General features: G+C 50.0%; 9 protein-coding genes across 9 annotated transcripts; 4 read left to right on the top strand and 5 right to left on the bottom strand.

The window, feature by feature from the left end:
* Nucleotides 1–3,444: 3,444 nt before the first annotated feature.
* Nucleotides 3,445–4,777, bottom strand: N7457_006172 (replication factor C subunit 2; the record flags this gene model as incomplete). Its single annotated transcript, XM_057177216.1, has 4 exons — nucleotides 3,445–3,609; nucleotides 3,660–4,472; nucleotides 4,523–4,601; nucleotides 4,671–4,777. The coding sequence occupies 4 exons, from the start codon at nucleotides 4,775–4,777 to the stop codon at nucleotides 3,445–3,447; spliced, it is 1,164 nt and encodes a 387-aa protein (XP_057031518.1).
* Nucleotides 4,778–5,062: 285 nt separating this feature from the next.
* On the bottom strand, nucleotides 5,063–6,368 carry N7457_006171 (putative protein transport membrane glycoprotein Sec20; the record flags this gene model as incomplete). Its single annotated transcript, XM_057177215.1, has 3 exons — nucleotides 5,063–5,649; nucleotides 5,704–5,948; nucleotides 6,049–6,368. The coding sequence occupies 3 exons, from the start codon at nucleotides 6,366–6,368 to the stop codon at nucleotides 5,063–5,065; spliced, it is 1,152 nt and encodes a 383-aa protein (XP_057031517.1).
* A 563-nt stretch (nucleotides 6,369–6,931) lies between these two features.
* Nucleotides 6,932–7,252, top strand: N7457_006170 (mitochondrial 54S ribosomal mL53 protein; the record flags this gene model as incomplete). The annotated part of the gene is made up of 1 exon (XM_057177214.1): nucleotides 6,932–7,252. The coding sequence occupies one exon, from the start codon at nucleotides 6,932–6,934 to the stop codon at nucleotides 7,250–7,252; it is 321 nt and encodes a 106-aa protein (XP_057031516.1).
* Nucleotides 7,253–7,702: 450 nt separating this feature from the next.
* Nucleotides 7,703–8,946, bottom strand: ipp1 (inorganic diphosphatase IPP1; the record flags this gene model as incomplete). Its single annotated transcript, XM_057177213.1, has 4 exons — nucleotides 7,703–7,844; nucleotides 7,902–8,329; nucleotides 8,404–8,523; nucleotides 8,587–8,946. The coding sequence occupies 4 exons, from the start codon at nucleotides 8,944–8,946 to the stop codon at nucleotides 7,703–7,705; spliced, it is 1,050 nt and encodes a 349-aa protein (XP_057031515.1).
* A 790-nt stretch (nucleotides 8,947–9,736) lies between these two features.
* N7457_006168 (tRNA-dihydrouridine(20) synthase (NAD(+))) lies at nucleotides 9,737–11,131 on the top strand (the record flags this gene model as incomplete). The annotated part of the gene is made up of 1 exon (XM_057177212.1): nucleotides 9,737–11,131. The coding sequence occupies one exon, from the start codon at nucleotides 9,737–9,739 to the stop codon at nucleotides 11,129–11,131; it is 1,395 nt and encodes a 464-aa protein (XP_057031514.1).
* A 500-nt stretch (nucleotides 11,132–11,631) lies between these two features.
* N7457_006167 (DEAD/DEAH box helicase) lies at nucleotides 11,632–14,997 on the bottom strand (the record flags this gene model as incomplete). Its single annotated transcript, XM_057177211.1, has 1 exon — nucleotides 11,632–14,997. The coding sequence occupies one exon, from the start codon at nucleotides 14,995–14,997 to the stop codon at nucleotides 11,632–11,634; it is 3,366 nt and encodes a 1,121-aa protein (XP_057031513.1).
* A 486-nt stretch (nucleotides 14,998–15,483) lies between these two features.
* On the top strand, nucleotides 15,484–15,937 carry N7457_006166 (vacuolar ATPase assembly integral membrane protein VMA21; the record flags this gene model as incomplete). The annotated part of the gene is made up of 3 exons (XM_057177210.1): nucleotides 15,484–15,578; nucleotides 15,647–15,738; nucleotides 15,801–15,937. 3 exons carry the CDS (start codon nucleotides 15,484–15,486, stop codon nucleotides 15,935–15,937), a joined length of 324 nt encoding a protein of 107 aa, XP_057031512.1.
* A 393-nt stretch (nucleotides 15,938–16,330) lies between these two features.
* N7457_006165 (putative cystathionine beta-synthase (beta-thionase)) lies at nucleotides 16,331–16,932 on the bottom strand (the record flags this gene model as incomplete). The annotated part of the gene is made up of 2 exons (XM_057177209.1): nucleotides 16,331–16,765; nucleotides 16,828–16,932. The coding sequence occupies 2 exons, from the start codon at nucleotides 16,930–16,932 to the stop codon at nucleotides 16,331–16,333; spliced, it is 540 nt and encodes a 179-aa protein (XP_057031511.1).
* A 993-nt stretch (nucleotides 16,933–17,925) lies between these two features.
* N7457_006164 (putative mitochondrial phosphate carrier protein) lies at nucleotides 17,926–19,400 on the top strand (the record flags this gene model as incomplete). Its single annotated transcript, XM_057177208.1, has 6 exons — nucleotides 17,926–18,186; nucleotides 18,261–18,425; nucleotides 18,516–18,769; nucleotides 18,835–19,180; nucleotides 19,246–19,265; nucleotides 19,325–19,400. 6 exons carry the CDS (start codon nucleotides 17,926–17,928, stop codon nucleotides 19,398–19,400), a joined length of 1,122 nt encoding a protein of 373 aa, XP_057031510.1.
* Between the last annotated feature and the right edge of the window lie 534 nt (nucleotides 19,401–19,934).

Genomic DNA, 19,934 nt, shown 5'->3' with positions numbered 1-19,934 from the left:
GGCGCCGTGGGCACTAAAAATGAAGATCGTCGTGTTAGTTATTATTCATGATTGCAGCAAGTCATTTCCTCCAACCGACACACATGCCGAAGCGCATCGCATCAACGGATATTGGGAAGGAATGCAATATAATTGTTCGGGAAGTAATGGGGTCAATGCGACTTACTCGGCTGCCTCGATTTCACTGCCGGTTGTTCTGGTCGTGCTGGGCAGGTTAGCCAGCGTGCTCAGGCTGCTCAGGCGTATGTCCTCTGTTTATCGCTAAGAATGATAATTAGGACCATCGGGCCGTAGAATGATATATAACGCCGAATTATCTCTGCCACCATGGACGAAGTACCTTCACGATGCTTGAAAAGGTTATCCTGCCAATTTGTCCACCTATTTGAGGCGGACGGTTTCTTTACCCCATCGCATGTATATGATGGTGCATGAAGTACTCATGGCAGTTGCGTCGAATGTGCTCTCAACTGCCACAGAAGTAGCAAGGAGTGGCTTAACGACACTAAAAGGTAGAATCGCTGTTCTCAGTCACCCTCTCAAGCCAGCGAGAGCAATGCAGCGGCACTTACCGAGGCCTGAGAAACCCGGGAGACTCGGACATTTTCTTGTCGGTCGTTGCCACTTTTGTGAACCGTGGCTCCTCCGGATTCTTAGATTGTGAGTAGCCCATGCCCCCAGTTATTCGAAGTCGAACAGATCGGTCAAGCTCATGTGTGTGGTTTGTGTGGAGACCCATTCAGCAGACTGTCGGCATTCTCTTATCTCGCAAATCGGTTCTTTCAGACAGGGGCGAGGCCATCTATTCCACTTAGCATATTTGGTTTCCAACACTCAGCGAATGGCATGAGATTCAACGCATTGGATGGATATTGTCAACATAGAGACTTGGCAGTACTCCGCTTCGAACGCCAACTGACAGTGGCCCTATACGAGTGACATCAAGAGAGAGCCAATGATATTGATACAGTGTCGGTATAATTATATTTGGAAAGAAGTAAATCGAAGTTGCCTTGCTTATGGTATATAGTCCGGCGCAAATATATGCAACAAGGGATATCCATGATCGAGTTGTTCCCCTGGGGTGGTGCTGGTTCAATGGTGGAAATGGTAGAGGGGAGGGGTTGGTAAAACCATGGGGATTATGAACAACAAATATTCTTTATGTATCAAAGATTTCAGTATGATAGAGCACAAAGGCTATCTCTCAAGTATGCAAACATGTGCTTTATAGAGTATGATATTCTTTGTATGGATTAGATATCAAAGGAGGATATGCTGGAAGGACGTAGACTTCATGGCGTCATGTGTGTTCGAACTTCCTCAAATAAACCAAAGAGAACCTTGTGTCTCCAGGTAAAACAAGGTGGAGAGATGCAAATTTGAGTACGTAAATCTACGAGATCATGTATCCAACAATCCAGCAAATCAATACATTTTTTATAATTTGACCCTGTTCGGCTCTGCGAAGGATATGAGCTAAGGGAATGGCAATAGTCGATATAAAATATGATGGGCAAGAAACTTTTCATCAAATTAACAAGTTCAACGGATCAAGCCAAGCAAGCAAGAAGTGTCCATTCGAAATAGTTTGCCGTCTTGACGTGTTTTCCATCAAGGTCCTCCTCAAAAAGAGAATTAGAGACTGGACAATAGAATGCAACCATGATCAAGAATCAAACTTGGGCTTGGGCTACCACACGGGGAACCAGTCAGTCTACCTTGTGCTGCGCCGTTTACCGCAACGGATATATATCCTCTTGTGTTTCCATTTCTCTGGGAAGAGGAAAACACATCCTAATGCTCATTATTCCATTTCTGATTTGGAATAGATACATAGGATAACCCAACAATTTGATATTAGACAGCAACTCATGGAGGCCTGGTTGTAGGATATTTCAAATCGAAAATATTCATTCCATTGCGTCCATACACATTCTACAGCTTGATAGAGTTGAAGTCATCATCCCTTCTTGAACGTATTGTCTGTGTTCTTGTCACAGCCATCACGTCAAGCATTCGGTACACTGGTAAAGAGACTGGTCGTATAAGGACTTACTGCATAGGAATGTCACCATCCCTATCAACGTAAGCCCTAGCTATGGCAGCGACCAGAGCTTCCTGTATCCATGTGAGCTATGCAACATGATGTCTCCGCCACGGTGACTCACAGTGTCAATTCGCTCGGCGAGGGTTATGGGATTGATGTTGTATTCCTGTACAATATAGTATCAGCGTTTGCCGGTGATTTACCCTGGGGGTATTTCTGTACACGGTAAAGCCGGTCCAGGGTGTTCCGCCACAGGTTGAACAGTGGACAATCTCGGTGACGGTGTCTGGTATCGCGGCAGAAGTAACAGATCGCATCCTATATCATAATGACATCTTCTTAGTAACTGCCCAAAAAAGAGAGACGGTATGCAAGTGCAAGATGAAAAGGTAAAGAGGGGACAGCATCAAGAGCAGTGGGAAGATCACCTGAGGAACTTCCTGCCATAAAGCCAACAGTGGCCCAGGTAGATGAAACGATATAGAGCCACCTGGGCAAGATCTGGTGATTTGTAAAAGGAGATGCCTTACCACGGACTCGGTTTGGTAGGAGGGCTGATACCTATCGTCGCGACCACCTCGCTGGCCGCCTCTGCCACCACGCTGGGTGTCATTGACAGGTGCCCAACGTGATCTGTTACGACTGTTCAGGTCCATCTCAACAAAATCACAAGAAAATCCTGTGGTGCGAGATATGTTAAATGTCAAGAATGGGATACCACAACTTTGGCTTGAAGAAAGCTGGAAGATGATCAAATGGGAAACAAAGTAAATTGCCAAAGAGAAATCCTAGCTCATTTAACAGCAACAAGGCAATTCCAGAGCCTGGGAAATCTTGTCATTTCCTCCCGACACGGCCTTCTTACTGAACTCCACTACTTTGGGTCAACGCAAACATATAGCTTGCTTTGTTACTCCAACACCAAAAGAGAAGGCAGCTATGGAGTCACAAATCAGGTATATATGCTATGCATTATGCTATAGACTAGAACCCAGCCTATGGACGCTAGATTGCAGCTAGTGCATGGTGCCTCTTAAGACCTTACTATTGACGAATACATAATGGGATTGTACACTAGATTTGCCTCAACACCTCTGGCTAGGCCTCTACGGTACAGCATAAATCACGGGTATATTGCTGTATATATTTCTACCTTGGGAATTGCCGGCGAGATACCATCAAGTCATGTAGACCCATGAGCGGAAACACTGTGGAAGGGTATCATGATCATTCCATTTTGACAAGATCTGAATGCTAAAATTGCGAATATAACGCCTCAAACATGTAGGCAGTCCCAATCCCGAACGCCATCCATCTTTTTCGAGTCAAGCCTCAGTGCTGAGCATGAGAACCAGGCCCTAGGCTTGAACCGATAGTTCAATTAAGGAAATCTCTCAATTCCCACTCAAAATGCCAGAAATCCGTAACGTCAGGTCCAACATGGAGAGATGCTCATCGGACCCGTCCACCAATCTCTTGTCCATCTCCGAGAAGAGCATGACAATCTTATTCTTCTGAATATCGGGAATCGCTTCGCTGAAGATAACACGTTTGTATAGCTATAAGAAGTCAATAATCTGTACCAGATAGCCCAGGAAGAAACACAAACCTGTCCAACAAGCTGCGTAGCACTCCAGCCATCAGCCACAAGATCCGTAATCACCCTGGAGACGCCCTCGTAGGTCGACGCACCCCCACTCCTGGGTTGCATGGCCTGCACAAGAGAGTCCAAAATATCATCTGGCACAACACCAGCAATCTCCTCGATACTGCGAACTGTGATAACACTAGTATTGCTACCAGCATCCGCCATCTCGGCATCATCGTCCGCATCCTTCGTAGCAGGCTTCGTAGCATTGGCCAATCGAGCCGCACTCTGCAGATACGTAATGGCGCGACGCAAATCACCCTCACCACATCGAATCAACGTATCGATCACACCATCCTCAAGCTGCAAACCCTCCTGCTCGGCAATATGCGCGATTCGCGTACCGGCGGCACTATTATCCAGCATCTTGAATCGGAACTTACTGCATCGACTCGCGAGTGGCTCAATGATGCGGGTAACATAGTTGCAGACAAGACAGAATCGCGTGATCCGACTGTAAGTCTCCATCGTGCGGCGCAGAGCGGACTGTGCGTCTTGCGTCATGCTGTCGGCCTCGTCGAGGATGATGATCTTGAATGGTGGGCATGGGTACTGTGCGCGGTATGCGGCGTCCAGACCAGTGGGTTGGGAGAGTTGGGCGCGGGCGAAGTTCTTGACTTTGTCGCGGACGATTCCGATGCCGCGCTCGTCAGAGGCGTTCAGTTCTAGGATTCGGGAGCGGTAGAGAGCGGGCCCGAAGAGGGATTTTGCGAGAGCGAGAATAGTAGATGTTTTTCCTGTACCGGGGGGTCCGTAGAATAGCATGTGAGGGAGCTGGATAGAGTTAGCTAGTTGCTTGACTTTCTCGAGCTTGGACAATTCACGTTTGAAGCTTGCAGAGTTCGTTGTAAGACTTTAGTTGTGTGGTCTTGCGCAGTGACATCATCCAAAGTCTTGGGACGACTAATAAACCATTAGCCAGAAGCACAGTGAGCTTAAAATGAAGGATTGTCGCACTATTTCTCAACCCACGGCTGGAGTCGGGTCGAGTCTTTGTTGTCGCCAGCTTTGGGCTTGGAGCTGCTGGATGCCGCGACGGCAGCGGCACGGGCCTTATTGTTAAAGAAAGAGGCAGCCATGGTTCTTAGAATTTCCGAACTCAGCAAAGTCAGAGTTATCCCGGGAGCTGTTTTGCGATGTGTTGAAGATCCAGCTCTGACGCCCTCCACAATCAAGACGCGTCTCCACGTGACACGCGCAGCACTTAAACACACTGGCCAATGAAAGCCCCCCGCTATAGTTCATGCCAACACCGACTACATGTAGGTATATCTTCTACATTCAATGCCAGTGTAATATGTTACAATGTGCGATGAGGTAACTTTCGGGATTGCATGATATATCATTAATGCATGAATCTAAATCTACAGCTCATCTCGCGGCTGCTCCTCTCTCGGGGCCTCGAACATCCTCTTTTTGGTATTCCGAGGAAGCTTTGCAAGTCTTTCGATCTCTTCCGGAGTGTAATCATCCATGTTCATGCCCTGCTGCTTCGCTCGCTCTACCATCTCTCCAATCTCATCAATCCGACGGTTGTTGTCAGCCGGTGCGGATGGTTCTTGGTCCCAGGCAGTGGTACTGGATACTATGGTTCCTGTCGCAACCGACGTGGCTGTCTGATGAAGTGCGACAGAAATTTCGCTGGAAAATGATCCTGAAGCAGACTTCAAAGCTGCATTAGAGATCCCAATGGCACCTGTACTTGCAAAGGCAACACGAGCGACGAGCTTCAAAGGCAGCCAGAGGAGCCACCAAAGGGGCCCGTAGAAGATCCGTCGGAAAATGAGCCACCCGATTGTTCCAAGTAAGATATAGAATGCGGTTTCGAGGTACCATGTATCGGACTTCTGGGAGCGGAGAAGAGAGTTCGCGAGACTACGAGATGAGGAGATAAGTGTGTCAAGGCTGCTATAGGACTCGGACAGAGACGAGATTGCAGCCGTAGATTGTTCTAATCAAGTACTATTAGTGTTATGTAAGATTGAACAAGAATAAGGGTTCTCACCAAGTGTCGATTGGGCGAATTGACTGCGGGAGAGCTCCGCTTGCATGAGTTGGTGGGTTCGACGCAGCGCAGATGTAACGTCGTTCGAGGCGTTCAAAATAAGATCATCTTGAGTGAACTTTTCCGTATGCTGATTGTTCCCAGAAGAGTGCGATCTTGACAGTAGCAACTCTCTTTCCTTCCGCTTGGCTAGCTCGGCATTCCGCTTCGCTTGTAACTGTGCTGTTCGGAACTCGACTCGTGTTCTAAGACACCAGTCAGCATTTTATGTCTACTCAGATCCGAGTCACAGATCATGAGACTGGGATCTCTTTGGACTGCGCCAGGCGATCGAGAGTATCGTACCTCTTGAGATCATCCGCCATTCGTCCCGCCATATGAACCACCCGCTCTCTCTCGGCTTCTTTTTCTCCATGGGCAGCAGATGACTTCCGCCTGCTATCTGAACTTGTGTCCAGCGCTTCGACCTCCACACGGAGCAACTCCAACTCATGCTCGGCTTCTTTTAATCGAGAATGAATTTCGCTCCCAAGCTCCAGGCGGGCCTCATCACCCTGGCCAATAGAGGCAGTAAAATCGTGTAATCGGTCCACAAGAGGCTGGATTTGTCCCAGGGAAGTCGAGAGCTCTTTCAGGCGGCCCTGAAGAGCTGTTGTGGGGGACATGTTGCGATAAGTGTGGCGTATTCGATGCGACGCATATAGGTGCTGGCTTTTAGGGAATTCAAAGAGAGAATGTCAAGAAGAGACTCTATTGAAAATGTCTGCTATTGCTTCAAGCAATAGGATGTCTAACATGTGCTGAGTTGTCCAACTCGATGTTGCACTGTTGACGGGCGTCATTCGGCCAACCGGGGTGTTTGCATCTGAGTCAAACATGCCCCATTTCCTTCAACCGCAATTCGCAGCGGAGACTCGGGTTTGGTTAGAACTTCCAATTGACCTCGCGCAATTACCTGTCAGACCTGTCGCAGACTGACTGATATATACTCCGTTTTCCTCCTGGCCCAGACCTTCACCGAGAATCCTCTATTCAACTGCTGCGACACCAGTATCAGAAAACACCACCTTTAAAAAACTTCCCGCCAACCCTCATCCACTCAGGTACGCAACAATACAACCGTGATAGACCTGGAATATAGAATTTTGCCTTGAGAAATCCTAGAACTGACCAAATCACTAGCCCACAAAACCTCTCTTTCTCCGTTACTACCAACCCCAACGCAACAATGACTATCCCCATCGCGACGATTGTCTCCTTCCGAACCGCCTACAACCCCTTCTCTCGCGCTTCCCGGCCATGCCGCCTCTTGTTGAGCATGTTGCGCACACCGGAGACTATCCCTACCAGCAGCCCAACTCACATTGACATCAAGGTCAAGCAATTGCCGCGCAACTCCACCGAGGCACCAACCATGACTATCGGGTTCAAGGGCGGCAAGGAGCTTGTCCTTGATGTTGGGAAGCGCGGAATGAAGATTGGTGATGTTATCGAGGAGGTTTCCCGTGTTGGCCGAGCTCTCCAGCGTGAGGCTAGCTTGAAGAACTAGTGGAGAGAGAGTCTTTTGGCTCGGGCTGTGCATTCGTGTATTATATTACCTATCATTTGTTTCATGTGACGATTTTGGCGCTGTTGGGCATATTCGAATACTTGAATTATTCTTACTTGGGTAGAGAACATAAGATGTTCATGCTTGATACTTCGTACTTAGGTTTAGTAGATCAAATCTGACTATCAAATGCGCAAAGACTTTGATGTTGAAAGTGACTGTTTCATTGAATATCAAATTTGAGGATCAAGTTATCCATTGCTCATTCGCCCATCAGAGAATACTCCTCCCCACGCTGTGTTTGCAAAGAAGAAATTTTGAAAGCAAATCATTCACAAATCAAAAATGGGTCCGCTCCTCGGGGTACCGAAGAACGTAGTTCCCACTGGGCAAACGATCATAGGCTTGACAGTTTTAGTTAGTTTTATACTTCTTTTGCAGAAAATTCACTTATACTGCGGCACCTGAGATGAAGAACCACTTGTCAATGCTGCCATCAATAGGAGCAGCAGGGAGGGTCTCGTTGCGGGGGATGGCAGCAAGCTGAGCCTGGTCAACACGGTCGGCAGAGTTCTCAACGGTGGTGTTGGCGCTGATGATGGTTAGCTTAAAGGCACTTGGATAAAGAATCGATGCACATGGAACTTACAGGCTGATCTCGCCACGGGGGGCCTTGCCGGAGACAAGCTTCTCCCAGGCATCGGAGCACTCGCGGATGACATCCTCGGCGTACTTCTTGTTCTTGCACTCGCCGGAGAAAGCGAACTGGTTCTCGGGCTTTCCGTCGGGGATCTTGTAGATGCGGAACCACTCGTTGGTGGCGCGCATGAGGCCGGGCAGCTGGCGCTCAACATCCTCAATGTCGTTGAGCTTAGGGGCAAGAGGATCGTTGACATCGATGACAATGATCTTCCAGTCGGTCTCCTCCTCATCAATCAGAGCCATGACACCGAGGACCTTGACCTGCTTGACCTGACCGGTGTAGCCAACAAGCTCACCAATCTCGCAAACATCAAGAGGATCGTTATCACCCTTAGCCTTGGTCTCGGGGTGGATGGAGTTGGGGTCCTCCCAGGTCTGGTTTAGAACATGTTAGTTTCATTTACCCCTCTTCCAACCCACGGGTGTGGTGAGAACGATCCAGGACTTACGCGAGGGAAGGCACCGTAGTTCCAGAGGTAACCCTTGTGGGGGAAGCAGTTGCGGACGAAGCGGAGCTTGCCCTTCTTGGTGTCCTGCTTGATGGGGTTAAGGAAATCATCCTTGGATATCTGTTTACGATGCGATTAGCATATGGCGGGGTATCAATTGGAATGATGGGTTAGGTATCGTACCTCCTGCTTGGCGTTGGTCCAGCGGGGGATCTCAACGACCATGTTCAGGATGGTCTGCTGCTCGTTGGCATACAGGGGGATATCGTGGAAGGGCGAGACGGGGACGCCATCCTTCTCCACGAACACACGGTGCTCGAGGGTGTAGGGGGAACCGATCTTGCGGACGGTGTAAGTCATGCTGGGCGAAGTTGACGAAAAGTGTCTGGATACTTGGGCCGCACGGGATAAGGGAGAAGAAAAGGAAGAGGAAGAGAGAGGGGCAGTAGAAGTGGGGGGAGCCAGCGCTGCTGATGTGCGCCAAACAGAGCGGGAGGCGGTGGAGGTAGCACTTCCCAGTCGGGCCAAGGGAGGACGAGTCATTGGCTGTGTTGGAAAGGCTTCTACTGCTTTCCGGTTTTTAGTATTTCTGGTACACGTCTAATCCCTTTACGCGGGGTATAAGTTGGCGATGCGTGGTGGTGCTGCCCCTGTGTCCTGAGTCGGAAAGAAAAAAAATATAACGGGGTTCCGAAAGTCGGCATGTTGGGATTGATCCGATTGACATCCCGACGGATCACCGAGGCAATTGGCACGATGGAATGGAGATCGTATGCTCGATATGTCTTCTACTCAGGTAGTACTCCGTATATCCGTCATACATACATAAGGATCACCCTCTAGCTACTTGACAGCATGTACACTGCATGTACGGAGTACATACCCGACCCCATACTGCCAGGGCCGATTTCGGCGCTGTACACCACGATATGAACAGGACTGTAGTTGTCTCAGGGACAGAATATTTCGTATAATGCCGAGCTCAGCCCTCGGGAAAATTGCAGACAAGGACACTCAACACTGCCAATGTCGTGATCCTTGGCAGGGAATGGAGTGTCATCATTGGCCAAAGACGACCGGCCCAAAGAGCTTCACCAAACTGACCAAAATTACCAAAATGACCAAAGTTACCATAATTGCCATAATTACATGTAATCCAATTACGCGCCCTGAGGCAACGAACTTTTCCTCTATCGCCACTATCTCCACGTGACTCCAACTTTTCTCATCGGAAGCCTCCGACCCCACAGAAGAAAAAGAGCCCGTCGATATATACATACCCTCTTTTCCCGCCATACCTGGGCATGCTATGATCAGAATCCTCCGCAACACAATGGCAGCCCTCGCATCCGCAACCACAACTGCCCCCGCGTCGGCCGTGGTGCCGCGCGTGCCCATCCCCGCGAAAGGCGTCGACTACCGCAACAAAATCGTCCTCGCGCCAATGGTCCGCTCAGGCGAGCTCCCATCTCGTCTGCTAGCCCTGAAATACGGCGCCGACCTCGTCTGGGGGCCCGAAACAATCGACAAATCAATGATCGGCACCGAGCGACGCGTGAATCCGCGCAACGGCGTGATCGAGTACACCCGCATGCCCAGCAATGGCGGCCGCACCCAAGCACCAGTCAAAGAATCAATCATCTACCGCATCGACCCAGTGCGCGAACAAAACCGTCTAATCTTCCAAATGGGAACCTCCAACCCGGAGCTAGCAGTGCAAGCCGCGCGCGTGGTGGCGGCAGACGTCTCAGGCATCGACGTCAACTCCGGCTGCCCGAAGCCCTTCTCCACGCACGCAGGCATGGGTGCCGCCCTCCTCCGTACCCCCGATCTCCTCGTCTCCATCCTGGAAGCCCTCGTCAAGGAGGTCGGCGAGCCTTTCCAAATCGGCATCTCTGTCAAAATCCGCATCCTCTCCGATCCTGAAGAAACAAAGAAACTCGTCTCTCGTCTTGTCAAGACTGGTATCACCGGTCTGACGGTCCATTGCCGCACAACGCCGATGCGCCCGCGCGAGCGCGCAATTCGTGACCAGCTGCGCATGGTAGCTGGTATCTGCCACGACGCCGGCGTGGCGTGCGTGATGAACGGCGATGTGACCTCGCGCGACCAGGGTCTTGCGCTGATGGCCGAATATGGCGTTGACGGTGCCATGATCGCGACGTCTGCGGAGACGAACTCGTCCTGTTTCCGGGCTGAGGCGGACGGCGGCCTTGCCTCGTGGCAGGAGATTGTCTACGAGTATATGAAAATCTGTCTGGAGCAGGAGAACCGCATGGCGAATACCAAGTACCTGTTGAACATGCTGATTCCGGGCAAGAACAAGGAGTTCAAATATGCGACTCTGTCGAAGACGTATCTTGATCTTTGCCGCGCGCTGAAATTGGAGGACTTGCTTCCTGCCGCTGAGCGTGTTGATCAATTGCTTGGTTTGGATGAGAAGTGGGCGTCTCCCCCTGGTGCCCCCGGTGCCACCGATATCCCGGCCAAGCCTGAGACCAAGTCCAAGGCTGTGCAGAATGCCATGGAGTCCGAGTCTGCTCGTGCGGCTGGTGGTGGTGCTGCTCGCACTAAGGCATCTGCGCCTGTTGCTCACGCTGGTGGTCCTATTCGCCGGACGTCTGCTCCCAAAGCGGCCAAGGTTGCTAAAGTCGAGGCTGAGCAGCCAGCCGTGGAGACTACTAATCCAGCTACACAGACTCAGGCCCAGTCTCAAGTGACGGCATAAATATTGCTTTATGCCTAATGCTTGTTTTTCCGATGTCTTATCGCTGTTTCTAATGCTCTCACCTCTGTCCATATGCATAGCTCTTGGTTTTCTCTCATTTCTTGGTTTCTTTCGCTTTGTTTATATCTGCATTCTGAGGTGTTTATGATTGTTTTTGTTAGTTCGCTCTATAGATTCCCCCACATATCTCATCCTCATCTCTGATGAGTGCTATTCCTACATTCACAATAAAAATACAAGTACACTTATAAACTACGTTTTGAACATATTATACTGAATGGCAGATGGATTTTTATCCTCTAATCTAACAAATGATATGCGATTCCCCGAATCGCCATGATATCAATCCCTCACCAAACACCATGTACTGACTGTGCCTAAATGGCACAGGATTAACCATAGTATTCGCACCGCCGCGCAAATACTCACAACAGAAACTCCGGCATGAACCTTTTTTTGCGGTTTTTCGTTTTTCTTTTCTGCTGGATTGTGCATGCTCACTATGCTGCTTTCACCTGCAGCTCAGCCCTCATCATCTCCTCAACAACCTTGATGCCGGCCTCCTCGCTCTTTTTGCTACCGGTCTCGTCCTCCCCTGCCACCGCCTGGTCAAGTGCCAGCTTAGTCTGGCCGAGGGCGTAAATTTGCTCCTCGATGGTGCCCTTGGTCACCAGGCGGTAAATCTCGACCTCGCGCGTTTGTCCGACGCGATGCGCGCGGTTTTCCGCTTGAACATCTTCCTGGGGATTGAAGGAAGAATCGAAGATGACGACGCGATTGGCACAGGCCAAGTTGATACCGGCACCGCCAGCCTTGGTGGACAAGAGGAAAACAGGGATCTCGGTGCGTTCGTGGAAGGCATCGAGGATGGACTGGCGGTCCTCGACGTTGGTGCGGCCATCCAGGCGGACAAACTCGATCTTCAGGGTCTCCAGGACGTGCTCGAGGATGTCCATGACCATAGTGAATTGGGAGAAAATGAGGGTGCGGTCGCCGTTGGCGATGAAACGAGTGAGAAGCTCTTTGAGATGCTCAACTTTGCCGGAATCCATCCACTCGTCATTCTTGAGCTTGAATTTCCCAAGAGAGTTCGGGTTCTCCACACACATGTGGTGGCACTCGAAGTCATTGTAAGGCATGAGTTCCTCAAAGATGATCTTAGGGTCAGAAAGCGACCACTTGTCTTCCTTTAAGCAGGCCTTAGCCATCTTGTGTAAAATCTCATCGGTGTAGTGACGACGAGCAAGGAGAGGGTGAATCGCAGCTTGGCGTAGCTTCATGAGGATATTGGCAGATTTTGAGCCGGTCTTCTTTCCAGCAGCACGGTCTTCCAATAGCTGGCGCACTTGGTCTTTTTCATGGTCGTAGATTTTGACTTGAGATTCTTTCATTTGACACCAACCGACATGGGAATGCTTGGCTGGAAGATCAATAACCTGGTGCTTCTTTCTTCGAAGGATAAAAGGTTTCATCATTGACTTCGCGCGTTCAATACGCTGCGCAGACAGGAGAGTGGCGTGGGACTCGTCAGTCGTTTTGGCCTTGTTTGAGAATACTGCATGGAGGTCTTCTTTGTGCTCTTGGAAGACAGAGGGAAGAATAAACCCAAGAAGCGATGCCAGCTCTTGCAGGTTGTTTTGGAGGGGGGTACCGGTGAGCAGTAAACGGAAACGCGCGCGAATGCGAATCAATTTCTCATATAGCTGAGATTGATGGTTCTTCAGCATATGTCCTTCGTCGTAAACACAGACAGTGAAGTCCATGTCACGCAAAAACTTGGCATCAAGCTTTGCCTTGGCGATGGTGTACGTGGTGATCACGACATTAATTTCATCACGTCTCTCCTCAATCTCGTCGCGGATGAGAGCACGCTCGTTGAGATTAGCGTAGTAGGGCATGACAGTCAAAGTCGGACAGAACTTCTGGAATTCACGAAGCCAGTTCTCAATGGTAGAAGATGGGACAACAACCAGATGAGGACCCTTGATGCCCTTTTCAAACAGATGCGCAAGGAAACCAATGACTTGACAAGTCTTGCCCAGACCCATGTCGTCGGCCAGAATGCAGCTCAGTCTCTTTTCAAACAACAGTGCCAGCCAGTTGATTCCCACAATTTGGTAATCCTTCATAACCAGATCATCAGCCATGATAGAAGGTTGTGAAATAAAACGAGATTTGCGCTTGGAGGCCACGAGTCTGCCGCTTTCTTCGTCGCTTTCGGGGGACTGGCGTTCAGATGCTGGAGTGGCAATGCCCGAGTCATGTTCGGACTTGGAAGGAGCAATGGTGGTCATTTCCAGATCACCCTTCTTTCCAAAGGTGTCGACGCCCCATTTCTTCATCTCTTCGGCGACTGGCTTGCCAAGGGTCTCAACCTCGCTGACAAGCGCATCAATTGCCATATATCCCGTCCACATATCAACACATTTGTCGACAATCTTGTCTCCAATGGGCTTGGGGGCCTTGCCTCCCCGTCTGCCCTTGGGCTTTACAGTCTCAACAACTGGAGCAGAGACAACACGAACTTCATCAAGGGAGTTGTATGGGCGGTTTTCGATGATAATCTGGGCAGTTTCCTCGGGGATAGAAGCGATATCGGCTAGATCACGAACCCGGCAAGTGTTGAAAAATTTCAAGACCTTGAGATCCAGACCGCCAGCGGTGGATCCTTGAACCTGGACGGTCGAATCGTCCGAATCACTCATCATAGCCTCGGGTGACTCCGATCGATCGGGAGAAGGAGCCCTGCGGCCCTTCTGAAGCCGTCCCAGCTTCTTCTTGGGGGCACTGTCATCGGATTCGATAGTAACAACAGTGCGAACAGGGGAAATAGCACGAGAAGAATTCTCAGACTTGGGACCGCGAATGAGCCGGCGGCGAGGCTTTCCTTCGTCGTCGGACTCCTGGCCCTTGGGCTGTTTCATTGCGGCCCACTTGTCCTGAATGGTCCCACGAGCCTTGATGTTCTGTTTCGCCATGGGAACGGGGCCTGAAGCCGGCCCAGCGCTCAATTCATCATCGGAGGAATCAATCACCACTGCGTTGTTCTCCTTGTCGGCAGCATCCGTGTTGGCGAGGTATTGGAGCGCATCGTCATAGTTGCCCTTACTCTTCAAGATCGCTTCTTGGCAAATTCGAACAGTCATATGCGGCATGACTTTGAGAATGCGCTCAACTTTGACACGCATTCTGAAGTCTTGGATTTCATGTAAAAGAATGTCAGGAACTCCTACAGGCTGTGCGCGAGCGGGCGCATCTTGTCGGGCTTTTTTCATGGCAACTCCTTTGGTTGCCGGAGGGCTCATGTGGTCTGCGGACCGCTTGACTGCGGTCGCGGCATTTTTGGGATCATACATGGCAGAAGCCGTAATCTCTCGGAACCGGTCCAATGAGGCGGCATCGGGGCGGAGGGGGGACTCCATGATTTTTTCGTTCTCAGGACTCCGAACGGTTTTCTCAAACATAGACGGTTTGATATCAGTGCTTTGCAGGTGAGACTCTTCGTCTGAAGAACCACCTCGGTATGTAGGCCCGTCGTCAAGGTCAAACTTTGGCGTGCGCTTCGTAGGTCCTGCGGCAGGAGGGCGGAATTGCGTCCCAGAAGGAGCGATTAAGGATGAAAGCACGCCGCCTTGGCTGCGGCGAGGTGGGGAGGAAAGTGGGCCTATCGGGGACGATGCAGCAACTTGAATAACAGTATTATTGTAGCGCGTGTAAGGATGCTCAAGTAGTTGTGTTGGTTGGGTCAATCTTTGCGATGGAGTTGTCGCAGGAAGGGTGGCGATGGTTTCGTAATCTTCTCCAGGAGGAGTACTCGGCAAGGTTTTTATATCTCGAGATGGGGTATTAGGAGCAGAATATTCCATCGCTCTCAATGCTCAACAATGTCATTCAATAAGAGTCCACCTGAACAGATCCAATGTGGTTATTCCCATTCAGGAACGTTTTTTCTGCCAAAGCGGAACACGCGACCGCGAACGCGCCCAATCACGTGGAAGAGCAGCCAATTAAGCATTTGAGCGCGAATTGAGACAAAGGAACATTAGATCTGAATAGGAAAGTGAGCTCATCGTGACAATTGGAGAAAGGCCTTACTCTGCGCCTATCGATCGAGAACAATAGATCATCATTCGTAGATCGTTCACATGAGAACGACACAAAGGGCGTTCATAGACCTCAGCCCACCAATCAGACCCCAGCATGTGACGGCGGGCACTAACTGGCATCTCCGCAATGCGATAGCTTCCTGTATCCTCGACTTGAACTGCTCTTCCGTTTTGCTCCTTGAGACTGACTTGTGAAGCTGTTGCGCATTATTCCACAATCCCCACAAACATAGCAACCTTGGAAACATGTCCGCCCGCCGTCCCCACAACCAGTCTTATGCTGATGTTGCGGCAAAGCCTCCGCCGCAAGCCAGCTCCGACGTCACCCCAGCTGTTCCTGCGTAAGACGATCACCCTGCAAGCTTGACTTTTTTTTTGAGAGACTATTCTCACTCCCTCTGGTATATAGTGATGTGATCTATAAGCTTCTGGGCTTTACCGCAGCCATGGTCGCCGGCCCCATTGGCATGTATTTCTTGACCGTGAACACAATCTTCAGCGGTGAGTGTTCCCCTTCCGTTTGAGTCCCAAGAGCATACACTGATTGCATATATACTGAGTAGGAAGCTCAACACTCGCCGGAGTTACTGCCGCCATCACCGCCAACGTGGTCTTGTTCGCATACATCTATGTTGCCTGGATGGAGGACCAAGAGGACAAGAAAGCAGCCGCCAAGCCAGATTCAAAGAAAGCCCAGTAAATTGGAGTAAGACTTGAATATGGCGCATTTCACAACAACCAAGTTCTTTTTTATTCCGGCGTTACGGCATTGTTCGGGTACGAGGGTTTTGCTGTTTGAATATTGGGATGAAATAACCTCGATCATCTGAGGTCTCGATTGTTAGAATACAGAATGACTGAGTTATCTGGCAATTGGATACGATAGGGACAATCGTCACATATTGGATACCCATTCGCAAGATATCATACCGTCGATCCAGGCCCATATCAAACATGCGCTGTCCATGTTGAAGGAAACGCATGTAGAGAAATAACCACAGCCCAAGCCTTCGGTATAGACAAAAAAATACGCCGATATGCAGTGCCAAACAGAAACAATTCTCTTGCACATCCCATTCCCTCGGCAATAGTCCTAGGTAGGTCTGCGCTTAACGAACTCCTCCAAATCCTGTTTAGTAGCAACACCAAGGACAAACTTGCGTGCCACATCGGTGACAACAGCGAATTGCTGCTTCTCGCGCTTCTCGCCATTCGGACCTGTCTCGCTCTCGAAGAACTGCTCCAGCTCCTCGAGCGGTGTCTCCATTGTGATGACTTGGTAGATGCCACGCTTGCGGTTGAACCGCTGCATCGCTGCTGAGACGGGGTCGCTTTCCTTCACAGTGCCGGCCTGCAGCAGCTCTCGTAGCCGGGGGATGCTGAGGTAGCCGAGCAGAAAGCGCTTTGAGGAGGAGATGACGGTCAGATGCGTGTAGTCACGCTCGTAAGCGGCCAGCATGGCTGTGGAGATTGGGTCATGGGAGGAGATTGAAAGGGCGGGAGGTGGGTCGAGATCCTCGATTGTTGCCTGTGTAGTGTGTTAGTTCTAGGATTGTGGTTTGTGCGGTTCGATTGCGGGGAGAGACGGACACCACGGTACTTGTCGGCCCATGCTGCTGTGGATGCTGTGTTGATCTCAGGACTGGGCTGCTTCTCCCGGGTGAAGGCCTCACTGCCGGTCAGGTATGATGCCATTTTGGGGATCGAGATGAGGGGTCGGTGAGGGGCAGCGGATCGATTGGGGGCTGTCGATAGGGACCACAGGGTACTGTATATAGGAGGCAGAAGGCGGTGTGGTAGAATTGGTTAAATTCAAGATATTCAGCAGTCTCGTACAGAATATCCAAGTCGTGTAGAGGTCAAGAGCTATGAACCAATGCGGAATGACTTTTTGATGTCACTCTTGGCATCTCACCGCTACGGGAGCCTTTTGCGGCCAACTCGACGATCGTCACATCTATATATCTTCCTCGATATCTTGATGTTGTTTTTTATTCCTCGGCGCAAGAGTATGGCTATGTCTGTGTAGTTGCTATATGTTAAGACACATACATATTGATAGTGAAGATGATCCTCAATCTAGATAACCTCACAATTGACTACATACGCCTACATGTCAGCGTGAGCACATCGTTAGGTTCTCATCCCAATTTTGTTGTACGTTCGGGATTATATGTTTATAAATGATAGCAAAAAACAATTTCCCAGATTTTCCCCGATTTTCCCATGATTCTTACGTACCTTGTCAATTGACCAACTGGCTTACCTTCAGCCCCCCGGTCAGGTGCGTGTATAGTCCAGCGGGGGCGGCATTTTTCATCGAGTTACATCACACTGCGGCGATTTTCGGAGAAGCTCAGGTTTATATAAAGAGCGGAATGCTAGCTCAGACTTAAGCTATATTGCAACAACATAGAAGCGCATATTCGACTAACGTGTAAAACGCGCATGTGCCATTGGAACACTGTACCTGCCAGCCTTGCCAAGACACGCCCCACACGTCATATTGAGCTTTGTGAGAATCACTGATTTCCGAGTTGCCTTCCATTGGGATTCTGCCTCTTCTGTGGTGTACAGTCTAACGAAACAACTTCATCGTTGCTCAGAATCCACTTGGTGGGGATAAACCCGAATCTCCTTGACTCCACTTATCTCCACATTCGACCCGAAGTACACAAGTATATCACCATGACTCCTGAAGCTCTCAATACTATCGCCGCCAGTCACCCTCTGGGTAGCTTGACCGGCAAGAGCCCTGCTATGCAGAGGAAGCCGTTTCAGGCCTGGAGTGCACTCGACGATGTGAAGAATAAGACCGACAGCATTGCCCACGAGGCCAGTCGCGAGTTCAATGTTGCTAGCCAGAAGGCTCAGGAGAAGACCGGCAAGATTGAGCCTGGCTCTCTGAAGTACTATGCAGCTTGCACGTTTGGTGGATTGTTGGCCTGTGTAACTATTTCCTTTCAGATCAATGTTGCGTTGCTGTATGAGTGGTAGACTAACAAAGAGACTACTTATTCCAGGGCCTCACCCACACCGCTGTGACCCCACTGGATCTGATCAAATGCCGTCGCCAGGTTGATTCCAAGCTGTACCAGAGCAATCTGCAGGCTTTCCGGACGATTCGAGCCGCCGAAGGTATTCGAGGTGTCTTTACGGGTTGGAGTCCTACTTTCTTCGGCTACAGTGTGAGTTCGAGCAGGTTGAAGGCTCCAAGCGATGCTTGGATCTTCTACATGGCATATACTGTATACTGATTACATGGAATTTGACAACAGGCCCAAGGAGCTTTCAAGTACGGAGGGTATGAGTACTTCAAGATCTTTTACAGTGACTTGGTCGGACAGGAGAACGCCACTCGGTTCAAGACTGCGATTTACTTGACTGCCAGTGCTTCCGCCGAGCTCATCGCCGATATTGCGCTATGCCCCTTCGAATCGGTCAAGGTCCGTGGCCAGACTACCATTCCCCCTGAGATTACTGGTACTTTCAGCGGCATTTCAAGCGTTGTTGCTAAGGAGGGTGTTGCTGGGTGAGTTTGGGCCACATCAATATCTGTCGTCGGATCAAGCAGCTAGCTACTAACACTTCGCCCAGTTTGTACAAAGGTCTCTATCCGCTATGGGGTCGTCAGGTTCCATACACCATGATGAAGTTTGCTTCCTTCGAAACAATTGTTGAAATGATCTACCACAACCTGCCTGGCCAGAAGTCGGATTACAACAAGGGTGCCCAGACGGTCGTTGCTTTCTCTGGTGGTTACCTCGCCGGTATTCTGTGTGCTGCGGTCTCGCACCCGGCTGATGTTATGGTCAGCAAGCTCAATGCGAATCGACAGGCGGGTGAGGCCTTTGGTGCTGCTATGAGCCGTATCTATGGCGACATTGGCTTCCGCGGTCTGTGGAACGGACTGCCTGTTCGTATTGTTATGATCGGTACTTTGGTGAGTCATCCTTTCTCGCTTGGAATAAGGATTATAGCAAGTGCTAACGAGGTTACCCTGTACAGACTGGACTCCAGTGGATGATGTATGTTCCCGCTCTCTGTTCGTTTGCTTCCTAGACACATACTGACTCTAACTCTGCAGCTATGATTCCTTCAAGATCTTTATGGGTCTTCCCACCACCGGAGGCTCCAGCGAAGACAAAAAGAAGGCCAACTAGGCGTGGCTCGTATTTGGTTCCGCGACTAGCATCCCCGGTATCTACTGTATCTGCCACGATGCCCTATGACTACAGTCATATTCACGAAATATGCGGTTTTCGTGGACTTGGTAAATTTTGACAGCCCATATCCAACTCTCTACTCATTTTTTTTGATTCCCTTGTCATATCACTTACGATGTAGGTACGTCGTAGTCTAGTAAATGCCAAGGTCGCTATCGGCCAACTGGAGATTGTCCCAGCTCCACCAATGAACAGCGGTTATCTTATCTCCCAGCGTCACCAATGTCGACGGCCACTCAATAATGCCGTTGAATAACATCGGCTGTTGATATCGATAGAAAACGAGGGTCGAGGGAACTAAAGCGCTTGGCTCGGAAACCCCATATTACCCATGTCACAGCTAGAGTGGATTATATTTAAGGATCTAGATCCCCCAAAATCCACTTGAATATCCCCTGCACGACTTGTTTGATCTTAGGCCTAGTAAGCTTCGGGTTCTCGCGCACGTGGATCCCCGCCTACATGCTAAAT

Source organism: Penicillium paradoxum (assembly GCF_028828445.1).
Source record: "Penicillium paradoxum strain IBT 22861 chromosome Unknown utg000005l_segment0_segment0, whole genome shotgun sequence".
Taxonomy (NCBI): Eukaryota; Fungi; Ascomycota; class Eurotiomycetes; order Eurotiales; family Aspergillaceae; genus Penicillium; species Penicillium paradoxum.
This window is presented reverse-complemented; position numbering and strand designations above follow the sequence as displayed.